Genomic DNA, 25,036 nt, shown 5'->3' with positions numbered 1-25,036 from the left:
GCCCTCCTGCAGCTGCTGCCGCACGCTGCTCCCTCCAATGGCCCCGGCCTGCTGATGGTCTTGCAGGCCGAGACCGCGCCGATTTCCGGGCCGGGCCACTGCACGCTGCTCCCTCCAATTATCACATTGTTGTTTGTGGGAGCTTGCTGTGCTCAAACTGGCTGTCACATTTCCTACATTACAACAGTGACAGTATTTCAAAAAGTACTTCATTGGCTGTAAAGTACGTTGGGACGTCAGGTGCTCATGAAAGGCGTTGTATAACCTACAGGGCTTCGGACCAAGAGCTGGAAAGTGGGATTCGGCTGGATAGCTCTTGGTCGGCCGGCGTGGACATGATGGGCTGAAATGGCCTCTTTCAGTGCGGTAAATTTCTATGATAAATGCAAATCTTTCTTTTATTTCAGGTATATTGCGCTTTTCTTAATATAGATCTTGATGTCTATATTGGGGATTCATTAGTGGCCAAATTAGTAAATATATTGTGGTATGTCAGTGGATATATCGGCATGTATACGAGGGGCACATTAGTGAGTATATTAGTGGTTACAGCAGTGAATATATTGGGTGTATATACTAACATGGGTATTCAGTGTGTATTGATGAGTATATTATGTTACACCTTTTCTCCAAGGTTTCCACAGACCTTCTGCCAAAGATACGGTAGGTTTGGAAAACCCCAGAGAAAATTCAACCCCGTTGTCTTTTTCATAGTAATGTAGAGTACGAGTGAAGGTCCATCTGGCCAGGCTCAGTGACCAGGAACTGTCATGTCCCACGATAAGTTTCACACATCCTCCATCAGCTCTCCTGTCAAAATCTCTCAAATGGGTGGTGCAAGCCCTTTTGGACCCACACACAGATCCCAGGCTTCGATCTTCCATGAAGCTGTGGGGCAACCCTAGCCCGCATCCTCACAAATCATGGCAGATGCAGATACTTGATTGTTAGAATCATCTAAATTTATGGCACAAAAGGAGGCCATTCGGCCCATCGTGTCTTTCAAACCGAAAAAGAGCTATCCAGCCTAATCCCATTTTCCAGCTCTAGGTCCATAGCCCTGTAGGTTACGGCACTTCAGGTGCACACCCAAATACTTATTAAAAGTGGTGAGGGTTTCTGCCTCTACCACCCTTTCAGGCAGTGAGTTCCAGACCCCCACCACCCTCTGGGTGAAAACATTTCTCCTCAACTCTTCTCCAATCCTTCTACCAATTATTTTAAATCTATGCCCCCTAGTTATTGATCTCTCTGCTAAGGAAAACAGGTCCTTCCATAGCCACTTTATTTAGGCCCCTCATAATTTTATGCACCTCAATTAAATCTCCCCTCAGCCTCCTCTGTTCCAAAGAAAACAACCCCAGCCTATCCAAATTTTCCTCAGAGCTAAAATTCTCCAGTCCATGCAACATCCTCGTAAATCTCTGTACCCTCTGTATCCTCTGGAGTGCAATCATATCTTTCCTGTAATGTGGTGACCAGAATTATATGCAATACACTAGCTGTGGCCTAACTCGTGTTTTATACAGTTCTAGCGTAACCTCCCTGCTCTTGTATTCTATGCCTCGGCTAATAAAGGCAAGTATTCCATATGCCTTCTTAACTACCTTAACTACCTGGCCTGCCACCTTCAGGGATCTGTGGACATGCACTCCAAGGTCCCTCGGTGCCTCCAAACTTCTCAGTATCCTACCATTTACTTTGTATTCCTTACCTTGTTTGCCCTCCTCAAATGCACGACTTCACACTTCTCCGGATTGGATTCTATTTGCCACTGTTCTGCTCACCTGACCAGTTGACTGATATCTTTCTGCAGTCTACAGCTTTCTTCCTCACTATCAACCACACGGCCAACTTTTGTATGATCTGCAAACTTCTTAATCATGCTCCCAAGTCTAAATCATTGATATATACTGCAACAAAAAGGGACCTCATACTGAGCCGTGTGGAGCCCCACTAGAAACAGCCTTCCAGTCACACAAACACCCGTCAACCATTACCCTTTGCTTCCTGCCACTGAGCCAATTTTGGATCCAATTTGTCACTTTCCCTTGGATCCCATGGGCTTTTACTTTTCTGACCAATCTGCCATGTGGGACTTTGTCAAAGGCCCATGTAGACTCCATCAAGTGCACTGCCCTCATCAATCCTCCTTGTTATCTCCTTAAAATAGTCAATCAAGTTAGTCAGACACGACCTTCCCATAACAAATCCATGCAGACTCTCCTGGATTAATGAAGACTTATCCTGTCCCTCAGAATTTTTTCCAATAATTTGCCCATCGCCGAGGTTAGGCTGACTGGCCTGTAATTACTCGGTCTACCCCTTTCTCCCTTTGTAAACAACGCTACAACTTTAGCAGTCCCCCAGTCCTCTGGCACCACACCATAGCCAAAGAGGACTGGATAATGAGAAGTGAAATCAGACCATGGAACATACAACAACTCAATCCCTGATCCACAAATATGAAGGAGTCAAACCACAGACATCAGCCTCACGTACTAATAGTCGTGTCAGCTGTGTCTCAGTCGGTAGCACACTCACCTCTGTGAGTGGGACTTGTGCACATCAATCTAGGCTGACACCCCAGTGCAGTGCTGAGGGAGCGTTGCATTGTCGGAGGTGCCGTCTTTCTGTTGAGACGTCTGCTCTCTCAGTTGGACGTAAAAGATCCCATTGCACTATTTTGAAGAAGAGCAGGAGAATTATCCCCAGTGTTCTGGCCAATATTTAACTCTCAATCAACATGACAAAAAAAACAGATTAACTGGTCATTATCACGTTGCTGTTTCTGGGAGCTTGCTGTGCGCAAATTGACGACCGCGTTTCCCATACTACCACAGTGACTACACTCCAAAAGTACTGCATTGGCTGTAAAGTGCTTTGAGATGCCCGGTGGTCGTGAAAGGCGCTATATAAATGCAAGTCTTTCTTTCTAGTAAGTGCTTCCCAAGATTGAAGAGCAGTGACTGTCATTATGTCGGCACATTCATCAGGCAGGGGGGACTTCACATGATCGCAGTGCATGATCGATTTGTCATCACGCTGGAATCAGCAAGCTTCGGTTTAGCTCACTAACGCACCTGAACACTCGTAGTTCCCACAGGTTTACCCGAGAGGATAAATGGGCTCGTTTTTTGATTCCACTCATCCTACAAATAAATTGTTTCTTGTACTTAGGTAATTCTGGATGATCTTCCCGATGAGTTTGCAGCCTGTGTTCACGAGTACAACACCAATGCACTCCAGGTCTTTGGAAACTTCCTTCTCTCCATCTCAAAACAGGCCAACTTGGAGGAGGAACTCCAGCTTCCTCTCTCGGGCACATGTAAGAGCTTTCCTGCATAAACGTACCAGCCCCATTAATCTGTAGAGCTCGGGCCTGGGAGCACGTTAAGCTGATAATTTAATCCGGGATAATGTAAATTGAGAATGAATGCGGCAGCAGTTTTTTTAATTCATTCTCGGGGATGTGGGCGTAGCTGGCAAGGCCGGCATTTATTGCCCAATCCTAATTGCCCTCGAGAAGGTGGTGGTGAGCCGCCTTCTTGAACCGCTGCAGTCATGTGGTGAAGGTGCTCCCACAGTGCTGTTAGGGAGGGAGTTCCAGGATTTTGACCCAGCGACGATGAAGGAACGGCCGATATATTTCCAAGTCAGGATGGTGTGTGTCTTGGAGGGGAACCCGCAGGTGGTGGTGTTCCCATGCACCTGCTGCCCTTGTCCTTCTAGGTGGGAGAGTCGCGGGTTTGGGAGGTGACCTGTGATAGGACACTTCTGTGCTAAGCAACCAAACCAGTTGATTGTGCAGTGGTCTCGGGCAACAGCTTCGAATATTCAGCTACTTGGGTGGGACCCCTTCAAATGCTGACTAGCGCCTGGCAGCCTCTGTTCTCGGAACATCGGAACAGAGGAGGCCATTCAGCCCCTCGAGCCCAATGAGATCACGGTTGATCTGTACCAACTTCTGAAAGATGGCATCGGGTGCAGAAAACATTTGATTATTATTAATGCGCTGCAAAAGAAATAATGGGGGCGATTTTAACCTAACGTGCCCATTGAGAAGGCGACAGGATCAGGCGCAAAGCTGTTTTAAACTGCGCCCATTGAATTCAATATTGGGCGGGGCGTAAAGCCGGCCTTCCGCCTGTTGCCAGGGGATTCCCGCCCGACGAGTTTGGTTAAAAGGCCCCCAATCCCTCTTATTTTGTTTCCCGGTGCGTGGGCCCTTTAACTGGCTGCGCGGCTCAATCAAGTGTTCGCACTTGCACGTTTTTTCCCATATAAAGGCCGTTGCCCGCCCTGCCCGGGACCTCCAGAGCGCTGGGCAGCTGCACAGCTTAACGGGAACATTGCCCTCCCCCGCGACGTACTAGCACACCAACAAGTAGAGAAAATTGCTGAAACATCACGTTCAAAAGAGAATTGGATATATAGTTAAAAAGGAAAGAAGGCTATGGAGAAAGAGCAAGGGGGGAGTGGGACTAATTTGGATGGTTCTTTCAGAGAGCCGGCACAGGCACGATGGGCTGAATGGCCTCCTTCTGTCTTCCATCATTCCATTGGGTGGTGGAGGCAGACTCAATCGTGGCTTTCAAAAGGGAATTGGATAAGAACCGGAAGGAAAATTTTGCAGGGCTACAGGGAAAGGGGCAAGGGGGGATGGGACCGGCTGAGGTGCTCTTGCAGCGAGCCGGCACGGGCTCGACGGGCCGAATGGCCTCCTTCTGCGCTGTAACCATTCTGTGATTGTATGAAAAGGTGCAGGGAAACGAGAGTTCTGGTTACAGCAGCAGTCGGGGGGGAGCGGTAAATCTGTGAGAAAAACTAGGGGTGAAATTCGGTCTTGCCCCGTTTGGGGGAAGTAACAGTCGGGAGGTGCACCACTTAGCAAGTTGTCTTTTCCAACGAAAAGTACTTAAAGCTGTGATTTATTAAAGATAATTGGCAAAAAGATATCCACTGGTGGGTATGAGCAGAGACGTCTTTGCGCAGCCTTTGGTGGAAGCAGATTCAATAGTAACTTTCAAAAGGGAATTGGATCTATCCTTGAAGGGAGGGAAACCTGCAGGGAAATGGGGAAAGAGCAGGGGGGTGGAGTGGGACTAACTGGCTCTTTCAAAGATCCAGCAGAGGCATGATGGGCCGAATGGTCACCTTCTGCACTGTCTGATTCCAAGCTCTCAGTAGATAGAAGGGATCACTCAGTTACTCCAGTCTAATAAGTAATCTACTTTCTTGCTTTTAACTACAATTGATGGTGAATTTACAATAACTGTATCTGAATGTTTTTTTTCAGCGTTTATGCGTCCCCAGTTACCTGAAGCCACTGACTTCGCCTCGGAGCTGTCCAAAGCCTTGAGCAGTCCGACAACAGCGGTGTCACCCTTTGCTTGCTTATCTAGCCACACTGATCTCGAACTCTTTCATTGTTGTGACGTTGATTCAGTAAGTCCCTTTACTGACCTGATACTAATATCACCGGGGCAGGTTTAGGCAGCAAGCAATACCAAACCAGCAAGACTACATTTGACAGCTCTCTCAAAGAGCTGGCACAGGCACGACGGGCCGAATGTCCCTCTTCTACATAACATAAGAAGATAAGAAATAGGAGCAGGAGTAGGCCATTTGGCCCTTGAGCCTGCTCCATATTCACCAAGATCATGGCTGATCTTCTACCTCAACGCCACCTTCCTGCGCCATCCTCAAAGCGCCTTTCACGACCACCAGATGCCTCAAAGCGCTTTACAGCCAATGAAGTACTTTTGAAGTGTAGTCACTGTTGTAATGTGGGACACACGACAGTCGATTTGTGCACAACAAGCTCCCACAAACAGCAATGTGAGAATTACCAGGTAATCTGTTTTTATTTTGTTGATTGAGCGATAAATATTGGCCAAGACACCGGGGATAACTCCCCTGCTCTTCTTCAAAATAGTGCGATGGGATCTTTTACTTCCACTTGAGAGAGCAGACAGGGCCTCGGTTTGACGTCTCATCTGAAAGACAGCATCTCTGACAGTGCAGCACTCCCTCAGCACTGAGCTGGAGTGTCGGCCTAGATTTCTTTGTGCCCAAGTCTCTGGAGTGGGATTTGAACCCACAACCTCCTGACTCACAGTGCTACCCACTGAGCCACAGCTGTCACTGTTAAGTCCCTTAGCTCTAAGGTTCTATGAGATGTCATAACTCCAGTGGAAAGTCTCAACCAGTAACTTGGACAGCAGCAGCAGGTGCCGATGGAGAATTTATTGCATCCAAAAATCAAGTGTCACCTTGGTTCCGTAGGCAGCATCTTGCCTGAGTCAGAAAGTTGTGAGTTTAAGGCCAACTTGAGCAGATTGTTGACACTTGAGTGCTGTACTGAGGGAGCTGCTTCATTGATGAGACAGGCGAGAGGTGAAACTGAGGACAGGCCGCCTGCTCGGAAAGATCCTCCTGGTCCAATTTGAAGAAGAACCAACTCCACCAAAGCAGATCAACTGCTCAATGTCACATTGCTGTTTGTGGGAGCTTGCTGTGCGCATATTGGCTGCAGCCTTTCCCACATTACAACAGTGACTGCACTTCAAAAAGTGCCTCATTGCTAGTCAAGTAAGTTGGGACGGCCTGACGATGTGAGAAGACTCAATTTCATTCCTAATGGAGAACAGACACTAATAACATTAGGAGCCATTAACAGACAGACCCTGGCATTGTTAAGCGGTGAATGTTAAAATTGTGCCAGAACATTAGTGCCAATAAATGTTTTATCCGCATAATGGGACACTTGGAATATCACCAACATCACCATCTGACAATCCGGCAAGTCTGTCCTGACGTCACAGCCCTTTAACTGCAAATCCCATGGGACGATTTCCATTGGGCGGGAGATGGATGGGATGGTCGCTATGACTTATCCGATGGCTCTGGTGACAGCCCCAAACAATTTCCGTGGCTTAGGCCACAACTCTACATTTCTAGCAATTTGTTAACGATGCGCCCGTTTTACAGGCACGAGAACAGGCGACAAAGTGTCCAATATGGCAGGCGGCTTATTGACTGCAAAGCCTGCATTTATTGCACATCCCTAATTGCCCTCGTGAAGGTGGTGGTGAGCCGCCTTCTGGAACCTCTGCAGTCCGTGTGGTGAAGGTGCTCCCACAGTGCTGACTTTGTTGTAGCGGTTTGGTGCAACTGAGTGTCGCGCTGGGCCATTTCAGAGGGGCAGTTAAAAGTGAACCACATTGCTGTGGGTCTGGAGTCACATATCGGCCAGACAGGGTAACCATGGCAGATTTCCTTCCCTAAAGGACGTTAGTGCACCAGATGGGTTTTTACGACAATCCAGTAGTTTCATAGTCACCATTACCCGCACAAACTTTTTTTTAATTTGTTCACGGGCTGTGGGCGTCACTGGCAAGGCCAGCTTTTATTGCCCATCCCTAATTGCCCTTGAATGCCTTTCTTTGTCGTCCAAGGCACATCCTTTTCATATGCAAATAGGGGGCCTAATGCCTGTTTAAGCATCCTGAAATTGGGCTGCCCTAACTGGTGCCTGCGCCGGGCTGGATACGCTTGGGAAATCGTGGCCTACACGCGGCCTAACTGGCGGGTCCTTAAAGGGACCACAGAAGGCCACCACAGAAATGGCCCCCCCTCCCTCACCCAACCACCTCACCTCCTCGCCCTTGAAACCTTAAAAAACCGGAGGATTGTTATCCCTTTAAACACGCTTCCCCGGCAAGCTGACCATGGTGGTGCCGCAGGGGCAGTGCAGCTCACTAAGGTGAGGTCCTGGTTTTCCCCAAGATCGAGCATTAGGTCTCGGGGTCCGGCCGTTCAGGGACTCGGGGATCGTTCCCTGTGCCCAGATCTGGCTGAACGGCCACCGCTCATCGAGCATTTCCAGATCGCGGAGGACCGGGAGGGGCGAGGGTGGGGTGGGGGGGTGGAGAGAGGCTCCTCCATGGAGGAGGGATTGAGAGCAAACCAGTGGTAGTGCGGGGCGAAAGGGTGGGGGGGGGGGAGGGTGGGGAGAGACTGAACGGCCTCAAATTACTGTAGGGAATCTTTTTGTGGCCGCTTTCCAAATCGTTCGGGTGCTCAACTCCTGGCACTATTGGCAGAGTTTGCCCAATGCCCATTGGTAAATTAACCTGCCGTCGAGATCCTGCCGCGATTGCTGGCCGCCCATCTCAAAGTCCCATCGAGCATGACTTTGGACGAGCGGCAGTTCAAAATGGCTGCCCCTCCTCTCCCCTTTCCTCCCCTTCCATCACCTCCCCTCCTCTACTATGCCCTCCCCTCCCCTCTCCTCCTCTCCCCTCCCTTCCCCTCTCCTCCCCTCCCCTCCGTTCCCCTCTCCACCTCTGACTTCCTCTACTCTCCCCTCCTCTCCCCTCCCCCTCCTCCCTTCCTCTCCCCTCCCCCTCCTCCCATTTTTCCTCTCCACTCCCCTTCTCTGTCTTCCTCTCCTCACCCCTCCTCTCTCCTCTACCCACTCCTCCACTTCCCTTCTCTCCTCTCCCCTCCACTCCTCATCCCTCTCCTCCACAACTCTCCCCTCCCCTCCACTTTCCTCTCCTCCCCTCCCCTCACCTCCCCTCTCCTCCCCTCCCCTTTCCTCCCCTCCCCCCTCCTCCCCTCCCCTCCCCTCCCCTCTCCTCCCCTCCCCTCTCCTCCCCTCCCCTCCCCTCTCCCCCACTCCCCTCCACTCCTCTCCACTCCTCTCCCCTCCCCTCACCTCCTCTCTCCTCCCCTCGCCTCCCCTCTCCTCCACTCCTCTCCCCTCTCCTCCACTCCTCTCCCCTCCCCTCACCTCCCCTCTCCTCCTCTCCCCTCTCTCCCTGCCCCTCCCCTCTGGTCCCCTCCCCTCCTTGGGTGCCAGCAGTGGTAAGCGGGTGTCCCTGGGGAGGGAGCGCGCGGTGCCGGTGGTACACTTGAGGTTTTCCATGACTGGTATGCACCGGAGGAAGTGAGTGCATCGACAACACCCGGAACCACATTTTAAGTTAAGTCGATAAGTTTCCTTTCAATTATTTCTAACTTACAGATGATTGTTTGTGCCCCTTACAAAGGGGGCCCTTGCTCACTCTTTAATGATGATGGCATCAATCATCCTAATTGGAAATTTAAATTAAAACAAAGTTAGCGATGGCCAACGTACCGGACCCTGTACTCACGCAATTACTTTTTGCCACTTCCAGATTATTTTCCGCACACTTGGAATTCATATTAACAACATCCCCGTTCTGCGCTTGAAGTGCTTCGACAGGCAAGGCAGACGGATGCTGCTTAATGCCTACGCACTCGACTTCTACAAACACGGCAACTTAAGCGCTTTGCATTTGGACAATGGGTGAGGAACGATCGTCTGACTGGGTTTTTATCGTGCAGTTTAATATCTCAATCGCTGAAAAATGTCCATTTCTGTCTCCATCCCTGCCTCAGCTCATCCGCTGCTGAAACCCTCATCCATGCCTTCCTTACCTCTAGACTTACCTATTCCACGCACTCCTGGCCGACGACCCATCTTGCACCCTTCGTAAACGTGAGCTCACACAAAACTCGGCTGCCCCGTGTCCTAACTCGCACCAAGTCCCGCTCACCCATCACCCTGTGCTCGCTGACCTACATGGGCTCCCAGTCAGGCAACGCCTCGATTTTAAAATTCTCATCCTTGTTTTCAAATCCGTCCATGGCCTCGCCCCTCCCTATTTCTGTCACCTCCTCCAGCCTCACAACCCTCTGAAATCACTCTGCTCCTCCAATTCTGGCCTCTTGTACATTCCCGCTTTTCATCGCTCCACCGTCGGTGGCCGTGCCTTCAGCTGCCTGGGCCCTAAGCTCTGGAATTCCCTCCCTGAACCTCTCCACCTCTCTCTCTCCTCCGCTCCTTAAAACCTACCTCTTTAATCAGGTTTTTGGTCACCTGTCCTAATACTGCTGTATGTGGCTCAGTGTCGAACTTTGTTTGATAAGTGCCATGGAACATTTTACTATGTTAAAAGTGCTGTACAAATATTAGTTATTGTTGCTTCTATCAACAGTAAATTTATAACTTATTCTCTCTTTGATCCATTAGGCTAAATAGAGGAGAGGCCTTCGATCTGGTCAAAGATTTCTCATTGGTAATTGCTGCAATCAGGTAAAATTCCATTTGTTTTTCTTTATTGTATTTCAATCAATTTTATTTAATTGCTGACCTTCAGAATCTTCAATCGAAACTTAGAAGGGTATAAGACTGCAAAACACCGGAATGGAAGTTTGGTGAGTGGGGAGTTCGGTGAGTCGGATCCTGTGAGTGGGGAGTTCTGTGAGTGGGGAGTTCTGTGAGTGGGGAGTTCTGTGAGTGGGGAGTTCGGTGAGACGGGATGTCCTGTGAGTGGGGAGTTCGGTGAGTGGGGAGTTCGGTGAGTGGGGAGTTCGGTGAGTGGGCAGTTCGGTGAGTGGGCAGTTCGGTGAGTGGGGAGTTCGGTGAATGGGGAGTTCGGTGAGACGGGATGTCCTGTGAGTGGGGAGTTCGGTGAGTGGGGAGTTCGGTGAGTGGGGAGTTCGGTGAGTGGGGAGTTCGGTGAGTGGGCAGTTCGGTGAGTGGGCAGTTCGGTGAGTGGGGAGTTCGGTGAGTCGGGAGGTTGGTGAGTGGGGAGTTCGGTGAATGGTGAGCTTGGTGAGTCGGGAGCTCGGTGAGTCAGGAGTTCGGTGAGTCAGGAGTTCGGTGAGTGGGGAGATTGGTGAGTGGGGAGCTCGGCGAGTCGGGAGGTTGGTGAGTCGGGAGTTCGGTGATTCGGGAGGTCCTGTGAGTTCGGTGAGTGGGGAGTTCGGTGAGTCAGAAGTTCGGCGAGTCGGGAGGTTGGTGAGTCGGGAGGTTGGTGAGTCGGGATTTCGGCGAGTCGGGATTTCAGCGAGTCGGAACGTTGGTGAGTCGGGATTTCGGCGAGTCGGGAGGTCAGTGAGTCGGGATTTCAGCGAGTCGGGACGTCGGTGAGTCGGGATTTCGGCGAGTCGGGAGGTCAGTGAGTAGGGAAGTCCTATGAGTTCAGCGAGTTGGGAGTTCGGCGAGTCAGGAGGCCCTGTGAGTTCGGGAGGCTTGGAGTTCCAAGTGTTCAGCAGGTCAAGAGTCCGAGGAGCAGGAGAGCCGGAGGTCAGCGAGGAGTTCACTTCTGGTGAGGAGCTCATAGCCCTCGGCTGGGCAGGTAAGTGATTGGCTGTTTGATTGGTAAGTATCTCTCTCTCACTTTCTCTTTTATACCACATTAGTCTAATTAGAAGGATGGCAGGGGAGTTCAGTCCTGTGGCGTGCAAGTCCTGCGGCATTTGGGAAGTCCTGGATGCTTCGCACAATCTGGACAACCTTGTGTGCAAAAGGTGTCTCCAGCTTCAACTACTTGAGCTCCGCGTTTCAGAGCATGAGCGGCGGCTGGAGTCAATACGGTGCATCCGTGAGGCTGAGAGCGACGTGGATAGCACATTTCAGGACGTGGTCTCCGTGCAACTTAAAAGCGTGCAGGCCGAGGGGCAGTGGGTGACCACCAGACGTAGTAAGTGTGCTAGGTAGGTAGTGCAGGAGTCCCTTCCTGAGTCCTTCTCACTTTCCAACCGATATTCTCTTTTGAGCACCGGTGAGGGCGATGGTGCCTCTGGGGAGTGCAGCCAGAGCCAAGTCCAAGACACCACGGTTGACTCAGCTGCACAGGGTGGAGGGACGAAGAATAAAAGAGCTCTAGTGATAGGGGATTAGGGGAATAGAGAGGCATTGCTGTGGCTGTAGACGTGACCCCAGGATGGAATGGTGCCTCCCAGGTGCCAGGGTCAAGGATGTCACAGAGCGGATGCAGGGCATTCTGGGGGGAGAGGGTAAACAGCCAGAGATTGTGGTCCACATAGGTGGTAAGAGGGATGAGGTCCTACAGGCAGAATTTAGGGAGCTAGGAGAAAAATTAAAGGGTAGGACCTCAAAGGTAGTAATCTCTGGGTTAATGAGTACAAGAATAGAAGGATAGAGAGGATGAACGCGTGGCTGGAGAGTTGGTGCAGGAGGGAGGGATTTAAATTCCTGAGGCATTGGGACCACTTCTGGGAGAGATGGGAACTGTACAAACCGGACAGGTTGCACCTCAACAGCGCTAGGACCAATATCCTCGCGGGGGTTTGCTAGTGCTATTGGGGAGAGTTTAAACTAGCTTGGCAGGGGGATGGGAGCCTGAAAACAAATTCAATAGGTAAGGAAATAAAGCTGAAGTTGGAGAGCAAGAATATAGAAAGCGAATCTGTCAGACAGTGGAAACAAGGGTTAGTAAGTAGTAATCAAGGAGGTTTTCCTGTGCTAAATGGTATAAATTTAATGCAAGGAGTATAGTGCATAAGGCGGACAATTGGGAGTATGACATTATAGCCATTACAGAGACGTGGCTGAAAGAGGGGCAGGTTTGGCAGCTCAATATTCCTGGTTACAGGATTTTTAGACAAGACAGAGAGGGGGGAAAAAGGTGGGGGCGGTCTTGATTAAAGAAACTATTACAGCGATAAGGAGGGATGATATGTTAGAGGATTCATCAAATGAGTCAAATTGAAAAATAAAAAAGGAGCAATCGCACTGCTGTGTTTATATTATAGACCCCCAAACAGTGGGAGGGAGATAGAGGAGCAAATATGTAGGCAAATTTCTGTGAAGTCCCAAAACCATAGGTCAGTAAAAGTAGGGGATTTTAACTATCCTAATATCGATTGGGACAAATATAGTGGGAAGGGTATAGAGGGTGCGGAATTTTTAAAATGCATTCGAGAGATCTTTTTTAGTCAGTATGTAACAAGCCCAACGTAGTATTTCAATAATAAAAAGGATCTGGGGAAAGGCAGGGGACGGTTTTGGATTTAGTTTTGGGGAATGAAGCTGGGCAGGTGGAAGGGGTATTAGTGGGAGAGCACTTGGGTACCAGTGACCATAATTCAGTCAGATTCAAGGTAGTTATGGATAAGGACAAGGATAGACCAGGAATAAAAGTCCCAAATTGGGGGAAAGCTATCTTTGCTAGGTTGAGGAGTGGTTTGGCCACAGTGCACTGGAAACAGCTATTTGAAGGTAAATCAGTGTCGGAATGTGGATATCTGAACGGAATATATGGAATTAAGGACAGTAAAGTAAACGGGATATATGAAAATGTGTAAGCCATGGAAGAATAGCTGGGAGAATGTCAGATTGCAAATAGTGCAACATCAGCATAGCTAACAGTCTTTCTCAAGGTTTCAAGTCACTAAATCCTGCCAATAATATCTAATTGTAACATGAAATAAATCTGCAGAATTGCAAGGTCTCAGTTAATAGTCACACCACTAGATTGAAACATTTAGAGGCAATGCTTGAGCTTTCAAGAAGAACATCTCATATAGATTGACTAATGAGTGGCTGAGTTAGACTGTCAATCCATTTGTATTTTGTTATCTGATTTCAAAACTGTATAACTGTTGACGCTTTACGATGTAACTTCACCTATCCGTAGGGAGTGTGTACGTTCTATCCAGAGGGTATATCTTCTGTCTGATAGGTCTTACTGGCCGGTAATAAAGACTGCTTTGTTCAAAGCACAAGAGGTATTCGACTCAGTAATTTTACTGAACCAGATTGAGGGAAAAGAATCCAGGAATTTACAGGAACAGTGGGAGGTATTCAAGGAGGAGATCAGAAGGCTCAGGCCAAACATGTGCCCTTAAAGAAAACAGGTGGGAATAACGATTCTAGAGAGCCCTGGATGTCTAGGGACTTACAGGGGAGGATAAAGAAAAAAAGGGAAGCTTATGTTATATACCGACGGCTAAATCCTGAAGAATGTTTGAAGGAATATCAAAAGTTAAGAGGTAAAATTAAAAAGGATATTAGGAATGCTAAGAGAGAGCATGAAAAATTCTTGGTTAATAAAATTAAGGAAAACCCAAAGATGTTCTATAAATATATTAAGAGCAAAAGGATAACTAAAAAAAGGGTAGAGCTTATGAGAGACCATGAGGATAATCTTTGTATAGGAGGTATTAAGGGGTTTAGCAGCGATGAAAGTAGATAAGTCACAGGTCCAGATGAAATGCATCTCAGGCTGTTGAGCGAAGTAAAAGAGAAAATAGCAGAGGCCTTGACCATCATTTTCCAGTTCTCTTTAGATTTGGGCATGGTACCCTTGTTTAAGAAGGGAGAAAGGGATAGGCCGAGTAATTACAGGCCTGTCAGCCTAACCTCAGTGGTGGAAAAATTATTGGAAAAAGTCCTGAAAGACAGGATATATCTACATTTGTAAAGGCAAGGATTAATTAGGGACAGTCAGCACGGATTTGTTAAGGGAAGATCGTGTTTGACTAACCTGATTGAATATTTTGAGGAGGTAACCAGGAGGGTCGATGAAGGTAGTGTGCACGATGTAGTGTATGTGGACTTTAGCAAAGCCTTTGATAAGATCCCACATGGTAGACTAGTCGTGAAGGTTAAAAAGTGGCAGGTTGGATCCAACCTTAGCTTGGAGGTAGGAAACAAAGGGTAATGGTTGATGGATGTTTTGTGACTGGAAGCATGTTTCCAGTGGGGTTCCACAGGGCTCAGTATTGGGTCCCTTGCATTTTGTGGTATACATCCATGATCTAGATTTGAATATAGGGCGTAAGATTAAGAAGTTTGCAGATGACACCAAAATTGGCTGTGTGGTTGATAATGAAGTGGAAAGTCATGAGCTGCAGGAAGATATCAATCTACTGGTCAGGTGGGCAGAGCAGTGGCAAATGGAATTTAATTCGGAAAAGTGTGAGGTAATGCACTTTGGGAGGGCTAATAAGGAAAGGGTATACACTTAAAAGTGTCGATGAATCAAGAGACCTTGGAGTGCTTGTCCACAGATCACTGAAAGTAGCAGTCCAGGTGCATAAGGTGGCTAAGAAGGCGTATGGAATGCTTGCCTTTATTGGCCGAGGCATAGAATACAAGAGCAGGGAGGTTCTGCTTAAATTGTATAATGCACTGGTTACGTCACAGCTGGAGTGCAGCATGCAGTTCTGGTCGCTGTATTATAGGAAGGAAATGATTGCACTAGAGAGGGTGCAGAAGAGATTTATGAGGATGCTGCCTAGAATGGAAAATTTTAGCTATGAGGACAGATTGGATTGGCTGGTTTGTTCTCCTTGGAACAGAGGAAGCTGAGAGGAGAATTAATTGGTAATTGCTGTAATCAGGTACACTTCCATTTGTTTTTCAATTAACGCTGATTCCTTACTGTATTTTAAACAATTTTATTTAATTGCTGACCTGCAATATCTTCAATAGGAACTTAGAAAGGTACAGGACTGCAAAACATAGGAACAGAAGGAGCAGGAGGAGGCCATTCAGTCCCTCGAGCCTGTTCCACCCACTCAATTAGATCATTGTGGATTTGTACCTCAGCGCCATGGTTCTATAGCCCTGAATACCCTCGCCCAACAAAATTCTATCAATCTGCAATTGACCCCCCCCCCCCCCCCCCCAGCCTAAATAGCTTTTTGGGGAGCGAGTTCCAGATTTCCAGAATGCTTTGTGTGAAGAAGTGCTTCCTTACATCACCCCTGAGCGGCCGAGCTTTAATTTTAAGATTATGCCCCATTGTACTGCCCAGCAGTAGCCCCACCCCCAGATCCCCTCCCGCCACTCCCCCAGACCACCCCACACCCCCTCTACCCTCTCCCCAACCCGCCTCACACTCATTCCCCCCCACACACCCCCTACCCACTCCCCACTCTCCCTCCCCACACTCCACCATTTCCTCAGCCCCAACCTCCCAACCCCCCACAATGCACCCTACCCCACAATGCCTACCCACCCCTTCCCCATACACCCCCAGCTCCCCTCCCTCCAACACCTCCACCCTCCCCACACACCCATACACCACCCACACTCCCTCCCCACAATACACTCTACGCTCCCCACACCCTTCCCCCTCCTCCCCCACACTCCCCACACCCACTTTCTGCCCACGTTCCCCACATCCCCTTCCCCCCTCCACCTCCCCCTCCCTCTCCCCACATCCCCTCTCCCACCCTCCCCACACACCAAACCACCCCTCCCTGCCCCACACATCCCCTCCCCTATGCCCGCACCATGTCCCACCCTTCCCCTCCCACCCCCCACCCAGACATCCGCCCCCCAACACCTCCCCACCCCCTCACCCCCAACCCCATCCCATTGAAAAACAGCCACTAATAACATTAGGAGCCATTAGCAGACCATTGTTAAGTGGTAAGTGTTAAATTTCTGCCAAAACATTAGTGGTGATAAATGTTCCTTCCGTATAATGGGACACTTGGAATAGCACCAACAATCCTACAAGTCTGTCCTGACGTCACGGCCCTTTAACTAATGGGACGATTTCACTTGCGTGGCAGGAGTTGAGCACTGAATGATTTGTAAAATGGGCACAAAACGATTTTTTAAAGTGATTTGAGGTCCGTTGATGGACGTTCAGTCCCCCTCCCCCCCACCATACCCCACGCAGCCCCACACCCTCCCCCACCTCCACACAGCCCCCCACCCACCAGAGGAAATAGTTTCTCTCTATCTACCCTATCGTCTCTAATCACCTTCAGCGCTTTTATAGTCTACTAGGAAGTTTCCCACAAATCTAACACATCCTTAAATATCCATCCAAATCTCCGCTACACTTTCCACTCCATCTATACTGTTATGTATTGATGCTTGGGGTAATCAGACACCAGAGGGCGCCACTAGCAGAGGTCATCGTGCTGTATGCGCGTGCGCGGTCACTGGTATATAAGCACGGGTACCATGTCACGCGGGTTATTTGGGCGTGAATAAAGTTGGATCAGGTTTACATCTGAGGCAGTTTACAGTAACAAGTCTTTTGAGTCATTACATTCATTACATGTGGCGACGAGGTAACTTAAGAACCTTCGCATGTACAATGGCCACTACTGGAATTCTGGAGAGATTCGCGGAGGGCGAGGATTGGACGGATTTTATCGTCCACCTAGATCAGTATTTTGTGGCCAACAAAATGGAGGGAGAGGCTGATGCAGTTTGGCGCAGGCCCGATTTCCTCACCGTTTGTGGCCTCATGAAGAATCTTCTCTCGCCTTTACGTCCAACGGACAAAAAATATGGGGATTTGTGTGCTTCGGTACGTGACCATCTTAAGCCAAAAGAGGGGATCATCATCTCACACTATCACTTCTACACACATGTTCATGCTGAGGGCCAGGATGTGTCGGGATTCGTCGCCAACCTGCAACATCTTGCTGAGCCGTGTAAGTTTGGGAGCGTGTTGGAAGACATGCTGCGAGATTTCTTCGTGATAGGCATCAACCATGATGTGATTCTTTGGAAGTTATTGGCCGAAGAGAAGCTGGATTTGAGCAAGGCCATCGCGACTGCCCAGGCATGCATGATGATTGATGATAATTTGAGGTCGATATCGAAGAGTCAGAGCTCCACAGTAAGTACTGTAAACAAGATTGTGTCGTCGTCTGGCAGAGCTGCTTATGGCAGGGCCTACTCGACTGCTTCTGTGAAACCTGGAGCTGCTCAAAGTCCAGCAACTGGTACGAATCCGATTTCACCCTGTTGGTGTTGTGGGGGCAATCATCGGCCTCATCAGTACTCCTGTAATGGCTGTTCGAAAGTGGGGCATCTTCAGAGAATGTGCCCACAACTGAGCAAGCGTGCTGCTGCTCATCACATCCCTGATGATGACCAGTCCAGTGCTGGCCTGGATACACAACCCGAGGAGGAAGTGTATGGTCTGTATTCGTTCTTGGGAAGGAGCTAGATGATAATCGTTATTGTGAAGCTGAATGGCGTGCCTGTATCAATGGAGCCGGACACGGGTGCGAGTCAGTCGATAATGAGCCAAAGGACACTCGACAAGCTGTGGGACGCTGAGGCTGTGAAGCCTAAGCTGAGTCCAGTCAATGCCAATATACGAAGGAACTCATACCGGTGATTGGCAGTGCAATAGTCAAGGTGTCATATGAAGGTGTGATTCATGATCTACTATTATGGATCATCCCAGGTAATGGTCCAACGCTGTTCGGCAGGAATTGGCTCGAGAAAATCAAGTGGAATTGGAATGATATCAAAGCGTTGTCATCGGTGGGTGACACTTTGTGTGCTCAAGTGTTGAAAAAGTTTCCTTCTTTGTTTGAACCGGGCATTGGTAATTTTACTGGAGCCAAGGTGCAGATTCACTTGGATTCTGATGTAAGGCCTGTTTATCACAAAGCTCGGTCTGTTCCCTACATGATGAGGGAGAAGGTTGGAATTGAGCTTGACAGACTCCAACGTGAAGGGGTCATATCACTGGTCGAGTTTAACGAGTGGGCCAGTCCTATTGTTCCTGTGTTGAAGAGTGATGGCACGATCAAGATTTGTGGAGACTACAAGATTAATATTAACCAATTTTCGAAACAGGATCAGTACCTATTACCGAAGGCCGATGACCTGTTCACCATGCTAGCTGGAAAGCCATTCACTAAACTGGATCTGACATCGGACTATATGACACAGGAGCTTGTCGACACTTCGGAGAAACTCATCAACACCCATAAAGGACTGTTTGTCTACAACAGGTGTCCTTTTGGGATTCGTTCAGCTGCAGCCATATTTCAGAGGAATATGGAGAGTCTACTGAAGTCCGTTCCGAGCACTGTCGTGTTTCAAGATGACATTCTGGTCACAGATCGCAACACTACTGAACATCTGAACAATCTTGAAGAAGTCCTACAGCGTCTGGACAAAGTGGGACTCAGGCTGAAACGTTCGAAGTGTGTATTCATGGCACCTGAAGTTGAATTCCTGGGGAGGAGGATTGCTGCTGATGACATCAGGCCTACTGATTCGAAAACCGAGGCCATCAAAAATGCACCCAGGCCTCAGAATGTGACAGAGCTGTATTCGTACCTTGGGCTACTCAACTACTTTGGTAATTTCTTACTTAGATTGAGCACTTTGTTAGAGCCACTGCACATGCTACTCAGAAAAGGCGACAACTGGGTCAAGATAGAGCCTTTGAGAAAGCTAAGAATCTGCTCCATTCACAAAAGTTGCTTGTTCATTATGATCCGTGTAAGTGTCTTGCATTGGCCTGTGATACTTCATCATATGGGATTGGCTGTGTTCTGCCAACAAACAAATGAGTCAGGTAAGCTACAACCTGTTGCGTATGCTTTGAGAAGTTTGTCAAAGGCAGAAAGAGCTTACAGCATGGTAGAAAAAGAAGCTTTGACCTGTGTGTATGGGGTCAAAAACATGCATCAGTACCTGCTTGGTCTTCGTTTTGAACTGGAAATGGATCACAAGCCACTCATTTCATTGTTTTCAGAAAACAAAGGTACTAATACCAATGCATCGTCCCGTATCCAGAGGTGGGTGTTGACATTGACTGCCTATGATTATGTTATTCGTCATAGACCTGGCACTGAGAATTTGGTCGATGCACTGAGTCATCTGTCGTTGCCCACACCTGAGGTGGAGACGCCTCAACCTGCAGATCTACTATTAGTAATGGATCCTTTTGAGAGTGAAGGAACCCCTGTCACTGCTTAATAAGTTAGGATCTGGACCAGCCATGACCCTATTTTATCAGTTGTGAAACGTTGTGTCCTCAGTGGTGATTGGTCTGCAATATCTATGGAGATCAGTGATGAGACCAAACCTTACAACCATCGCCAAAAATGAACTGTCCATTCAGTCATATTGTTTACTGTGGGGTACTCGTGTTGTTATGTCTAAGAAAGGTAGAGAAAAATTTGTACGTGAACTACATAGCACTCATCCTGGTATTGTCATGATGAAAGCCATTAACCGGGCTCATGTATGGTGGCCTGGAATTGAATCTGATCTGGAATCATGTGTCAATCAGTACAATACTTGCATGCTGTTAAGTAAAGTACCAGCGGAATCTCCGCTGAGTCTTTGGTCGTGGCCATCTAAACCATGGTCGAGGATACACATCGATTTTGCGGGCCCTTTCCTGGGAAAGACGTTTTTTTGTTGTGGTGGATGCATATTCAAAGTGGATAGAGTGTATTATTATGTCATCCAGTACGTCTACAGCTACTATTGAGAGCCTTCGTGTCATGTTTGCTACTCATGGTTTGCCTGACATTGTTGTGAGCAACAACGGATCTTGCTTCACAAGTCTTGAGTTTCAAGAGTTCATGAAACTCAATGGTATTAAACATGTGAGGTCAGCCCCATTCAAACCTGCTTCTAATGGTCAAGCAGAGCGTGCTGTTCAAACGATCAAGCAGAGTATGAAACGTGTAACTCAGGGCTCACTGCAGAATCTCTTGTCCTGTGTACTGCTCAGTTACAGGACCAGACCTCCCATACTCTTACTGGGGTCTCCCCTGCTGAACTACTGATGAAGAGAAATCTCAAGACCAGGCTCTCTCTTGTTCATTCCGATTTGAATGATTGTGTTGAAAACAGACGTCAAAGTCAGCAAGGGTATCATGATCGTGTTGCCGTGTCACGTGACATCTCTGTCAACGATCCGGTTTATGTACTGAACTATGGTCAAGGTCCAAAGTGGATCACCGGCACTGTTACAGCCAAAGAGGGTAACAGAGTGTTTATTGTTGTGCTCAAGAATGGGCAAACATGCAGGAAACATGTTGATCAGATAAAACTGCGGCACAAGGATGAACTGGAACTGCTTGAGGAAGATACAGTCAGTGACCAACCAACTAATGTTCATTCATCAGAGGACTTTGCTGTCATTATTGAAACTGGACCTCCAGTCTCTGATGTGGTCATTACCTCTCCCATCAGATCGGTTACTCAGCCTTCAGTCTCAACTGACTCAGAATGCTGGCCTAGAACTGAAGTTGAACTGAGACGATCAACTCGTGAGTGGAAAGTCCCAGACTGTCTTAATTTGTAAAAAGATTGATATTAAGATCATGAAAGGGAATGTTGTTATGTATTTATGCTTGGGGTCACCAGACACCAGGGGACACCACTGCTGCAGGTCATTGGGCTGTACGCACGCGTGCGCGGTCACTGGTATATAAGTGCGGGTACCAAGTCACGCAAGTTACTTTGGCCGCGAATAAAGTTGGATCAGGTTTATACCTGAGGCAGTTTACAGTAACAAGTCTTTTCAGTCATCACATTCATTACATATACTGACTCCCCGGCCATTTTATTTCAGACCATCTCCCCCCCTCTGCCAAAAGAAGTTGCATCTAATTGACGTTTAACTGCACTCTGAAGGGGCCTAATGAGCCACTCAGTTGTTGCAACCAATGACTGCAGTGGTTCAAGAAGAAGGTTGAGCAATAACTTCTCTAATTGGAATGAAGCTCAAGGCAAAAGCTGAGGCCAGGGGAACAACAGGGCCCGAGCCAGGGCCTGAGGTAGAGGCAAAGACAGAAGCTGAGGCAGGGACAGGGCCTGAGGCAGAGTCAGGGACTGAGGTAGGGCCGGGGCTGAGGTAAGAGTCTGAGGCAGGGGCAGGGTCTGCGGCTGAGGCCTGAGAAGTGTCAGTAGAATGTGTAACACTGGGTGAATTCACACTACAGGTAGAATATCCACAGGGGGCTCTCCCAATTGACCAATCAACTGCGGGGGAGGATCGACAGAAACCCCGGAGATACAGTCGCAGAAATCCCCCAGGATTTCTGCGACTCTCCCATCGAAGTTACACAAAGGGTCAGGAGAAGCCTCTGTGGAACTTCAAAGCTTGGTATCAGTGCAACAAGGGTTTGTGCTGATGTTAAACTCATACAGTGCAGAGCTTCTCAGAGGTGCTAAGGCCCAATCCGACTCTGACATAGAGTAGGATGGACCCATATTCTCTGGCATTTAGAAGAATGAGAGGTGATCTCATTGCAATGTATAAAATTCTTGGAAGGCTTGACAGGGTTGTTGCTGAGAGGCTGGAGAGTCTAGAACTGGGGGTAACAGTATCAGGATGAGGGGTCAGACATTTAAGACTGACATGAGGAGGAATTTCTTCACTCAGAGGGTTGTGAATCTTTGGAATTCTCTGTCCCAGCGGGCTGTGGAGACTGAATCGTTGAGTATATTCAATGCTGAGAGCGATAGAATTTTGGACTTATGGGGAATCAAGGGATATGGGGATCAGGCAGGAAAGTGGAATTGAGGTCGAAGATCAGCCATGATCAGGCACAGTAACATAGTGGTTATGTTACTGGACTAACAATCTAGAGGCCTGGACTAGTGATCCAGAGATGTGAGATCAAATCCCACCATGGGAGCTGGGGAATTTAAATTCAGTTAAATAAACATGGAATAAAAAGCTGGTAATGGTGACCATGTAACCACTGGATTATCGTAAAAACCCATCTGGTTCACTGATATCCTTTAGGGAAGGAAATCTGCTGCCCTTACCCGGTCTGGCCTATAAGTGACTCCAGACCCATGCAATGTGGTTGACTGTTAGCTGCCCCTCTGAAATGGCCCAGCGAGACACACAGTTGCATGAAGTTGATCACCACCACCTTCTCGAGGGCAATTAGGGATGGGCAATAAATGCCGGTCTTGCCAGCAATGCCCACATCCCGTCAATGAATTTTTAAAAAATTGTCTTATTGAATGGCGGAGCAGGCTCGAGTGGCCATATGGCCAACTCTTAATTCTTAACCTTCTTAAAACTCTCCATTGAATCGCCAGCACTAAAAGCCACCTGCTTTGATTATTGATGTCTAATACTCACGGCCTGTTGCTCTCTGTTTTTGTAGCACCTCCCTCACAGACCTGTGCGACAATGAAAATGACCCCGTCGTGTTGGCGTTTCAGCAACTGCACAGGAGCTACAGCAGCAAGTTGGGGCAGGAGTACAGCTAATAACATCACTCTGGGGAAGTTAGACTGCAGCACCTGTCTACAAGCAATGGTTACTGTGCTCCAGGTCATTCACTGTGTGCAAAGCCCTTTGGGCTGCTTCTGACAAGACCTTGTGTATGTCTTTCTCTCGCAGGAACTAAAGTCAGAAAGAGAGCACTGGTGATATCAGGGATATTTATAGTATATATTGGTGAAGTTGTAAGAAATTCTCGATTTTAAAGCTTTCTTTAACCTGGAACCATCGAACCTTGCAGCGTAAGGAGACCATCTGGCCCATCACATCTATGCCGGCTCTTTGAAGGACTTTATCCTTTCACTTCCCCTGCCCTCTCCCTTAAGTTTTTCCTTTTCAAACATTTATCCACTCCCTATCTCTGTAATCTCCTCCAGCCCCACAACCCCCACAAGATGTCTGCATTTCTCTAATTCTATCCTCTTGAGCATCGCAGCTTATAATCGCTCAACCATTGGTGGCCGTGCCTTCTGTTATCTGTAGACTTGGATTTAGTCGAGTGGCCCTCCTCTCCGACCTTTCCAGAGCCTCAATATCACCCACCATGTGAGGAGACCAAAACTGGACGCAGTATTCCAGTGCGGCCTGACTAAGGTCTTGTACAAGGACACAACAGTACGCCTCGTCTTATACTCAATTGTCCAATGGATAGAACCCAGCACCCTATTTGCTCCAGCTATCACTAGACGGCATTGCTCATGTTACTTTAATGATGTATGGACTAAAATGACCAAATCTCTTTCCAGCTCCACCAGCTTTAATGCTGTTCCCTGGAGGGTGGATGAATGTTGAACATTTGCCCTGCCCACTGCACTTACCTAAGTTAAATCAAAGGAGGGAAATCCTGGAAGGATTTTATAGAAACATAGAAACATAGAAAATAGGTGCAGGAGTAGGCCATTCGGCCCTTCGAGCCTGCACTACCATTCAATAAGATCATGGCTGAACATTCACCTCAGTACCCCTTTCCTGCTTTCTCTCCATACCCCTTGATCCCGTAGCTATAAGGGCCATATCTAACTCCCTCTTGAATATATCCAATGAACTGGCATCAACATCTCTCTGGGGTAGGGAATTCCACAGGTTACCAACTCTCTGAGTGAAGAAGTTTCTCCTCATCTCAGTCCTAAATGGCTTACCCCTTATCCTTGGATTGTGTCCCCTGATTTTGGACTTCCCCAACATCGGGAACATTCTTTCTGCATCAAACCTGTCCAATCCCGTCAGAATTTTATAGTTTCTATGAGATCCCTTCTCATTCTTCTTAACTCCAGTGAATAAAGGCCCAGTCGATCCAGTCTCTCCTCATATGTCAGTCCTGCCATCCCGGGAATCAGTCTGGTGAACCTTCGCTGCACTCCTTCGATAGCAAGAACGTCCTTCCTCAGATTAGGAGAACAAAACTGAATACAATATTCCAGGTGAGGCCTCACCAAGGCCCTGTACAACTGCAGTAAGACCTCCCTGCTCCTAAATTCAAATCCCCTAGCTATGAAGGCCAACATACCATTTGCCTCCTTCACTGCCTGCTGTACCTGCATGCCAACTTTCAATGACTGATATACCATGACACCCAGGTCTCGTTGCACCTCCCCTTTTCCTAATCTGCCACCATTCAGATAATATTCTGCCTTTGTGTTTTTGCCCCCAAAGTGGATAACCTCACATTTATCCACATTATACTGCATCTGCCCATTCACCTAACCTGTCCAAGTCACTCTGCTGCCTCTTAGCGTCCTCCTCACAGCTCACATTACCACCCAGCTTAGTGTTATTCATCATTCATGGAGCGAAGATCCATATAAAGAGACTTGCATTTAGATCTGGTACTTAACAGTAGTTTTTCAATATCAGTAAATCCTGTTGCAGAAATATGTAAACTAGAAAACTGTCAGTTCATTTATAATTATCTCAGATGTTTGGATTATTGTTTCTCAGAATAAAAACCTACCCTTTAGCCTGGTGGTTCCATCTCTTTCCTTGATTTCTTTTTAGATTATGTTGAATCCACAGACAGAAACTGGCCATTCGGTTCGTGCCGGTGTTTATGCTCCACACGAGCCTCCTCCCACCCCTCTTTATCTCACACTATCAGCACATCCTTTCTCCCTCATGTGTTTATCTAGCTTCCCCCTAAATGCATCTGTGCTATTAACCTCAACCACTCTCTGTGGGAGCGAGTTCCACATTCTTACCACTCTGGGTAA

General features: G+C 48.1%; 1 protein-coding gene across 1 annotated transcript in view; it reads left to right on the top strand.

Moving 5' to 3' along the window:
• LOC139276698 (probable ATP-dependent RNA helicase DDX60) overlaps window positions 1-24,735 on the top strand; it is a 159,552-nt gene extending 134,817 nt beyond the window's left edge. Inside the window, exons 33-37 of the mRNA XM_070894704.1 lie at window positions 3,181-3,328; window positions 5,300-5,448; window positions 9,189-9,340; window positions 10,067-10,129; window positions 22,711-24,735. Of these exons, the coding sequence (XP_070750805.1) occupies window positions 3,181-3,328; window positions 5,300-5,448; window positions 9,189-9,340; window positions 10,067-10,129; window positions 22,711-22,816 (618 nt within the window). The 3' untranslated portion in view covers window positions 22,817-24,735. The remainder of the gene's footprint in view (window positions 1-3,180; window positions 3,329-5,299; window positions 5,449-9,188; window positions 9,341-10,066; window positions 10,130-22,710) is intronic.
• Window positions 24,736-25,036: the final 301 nt, after the last annotated feature.

This window comes from Pristiophorus japonicus, chromosome 1 (assembly GCF_044704955.1).
Source record: "Pristiophorus japonicus isolate sPriJap1 chromosome 1, sPriJap1.hap1, whole genome shotgun sequence".
In the NCBI taxonomy this organism is placed as follows: domain Eukaryota; kingdom Metazoa; phylum Chordata; class Chondrichthyes; family Pristiophoridae; genus Pristiophorus; species Pristiophorus japonicus.
The sequence above is the reverse complement of the archived record's forward strand: the minus strand, read 5'-3'. Positions and strand labels throughout refer to the sequence as shown.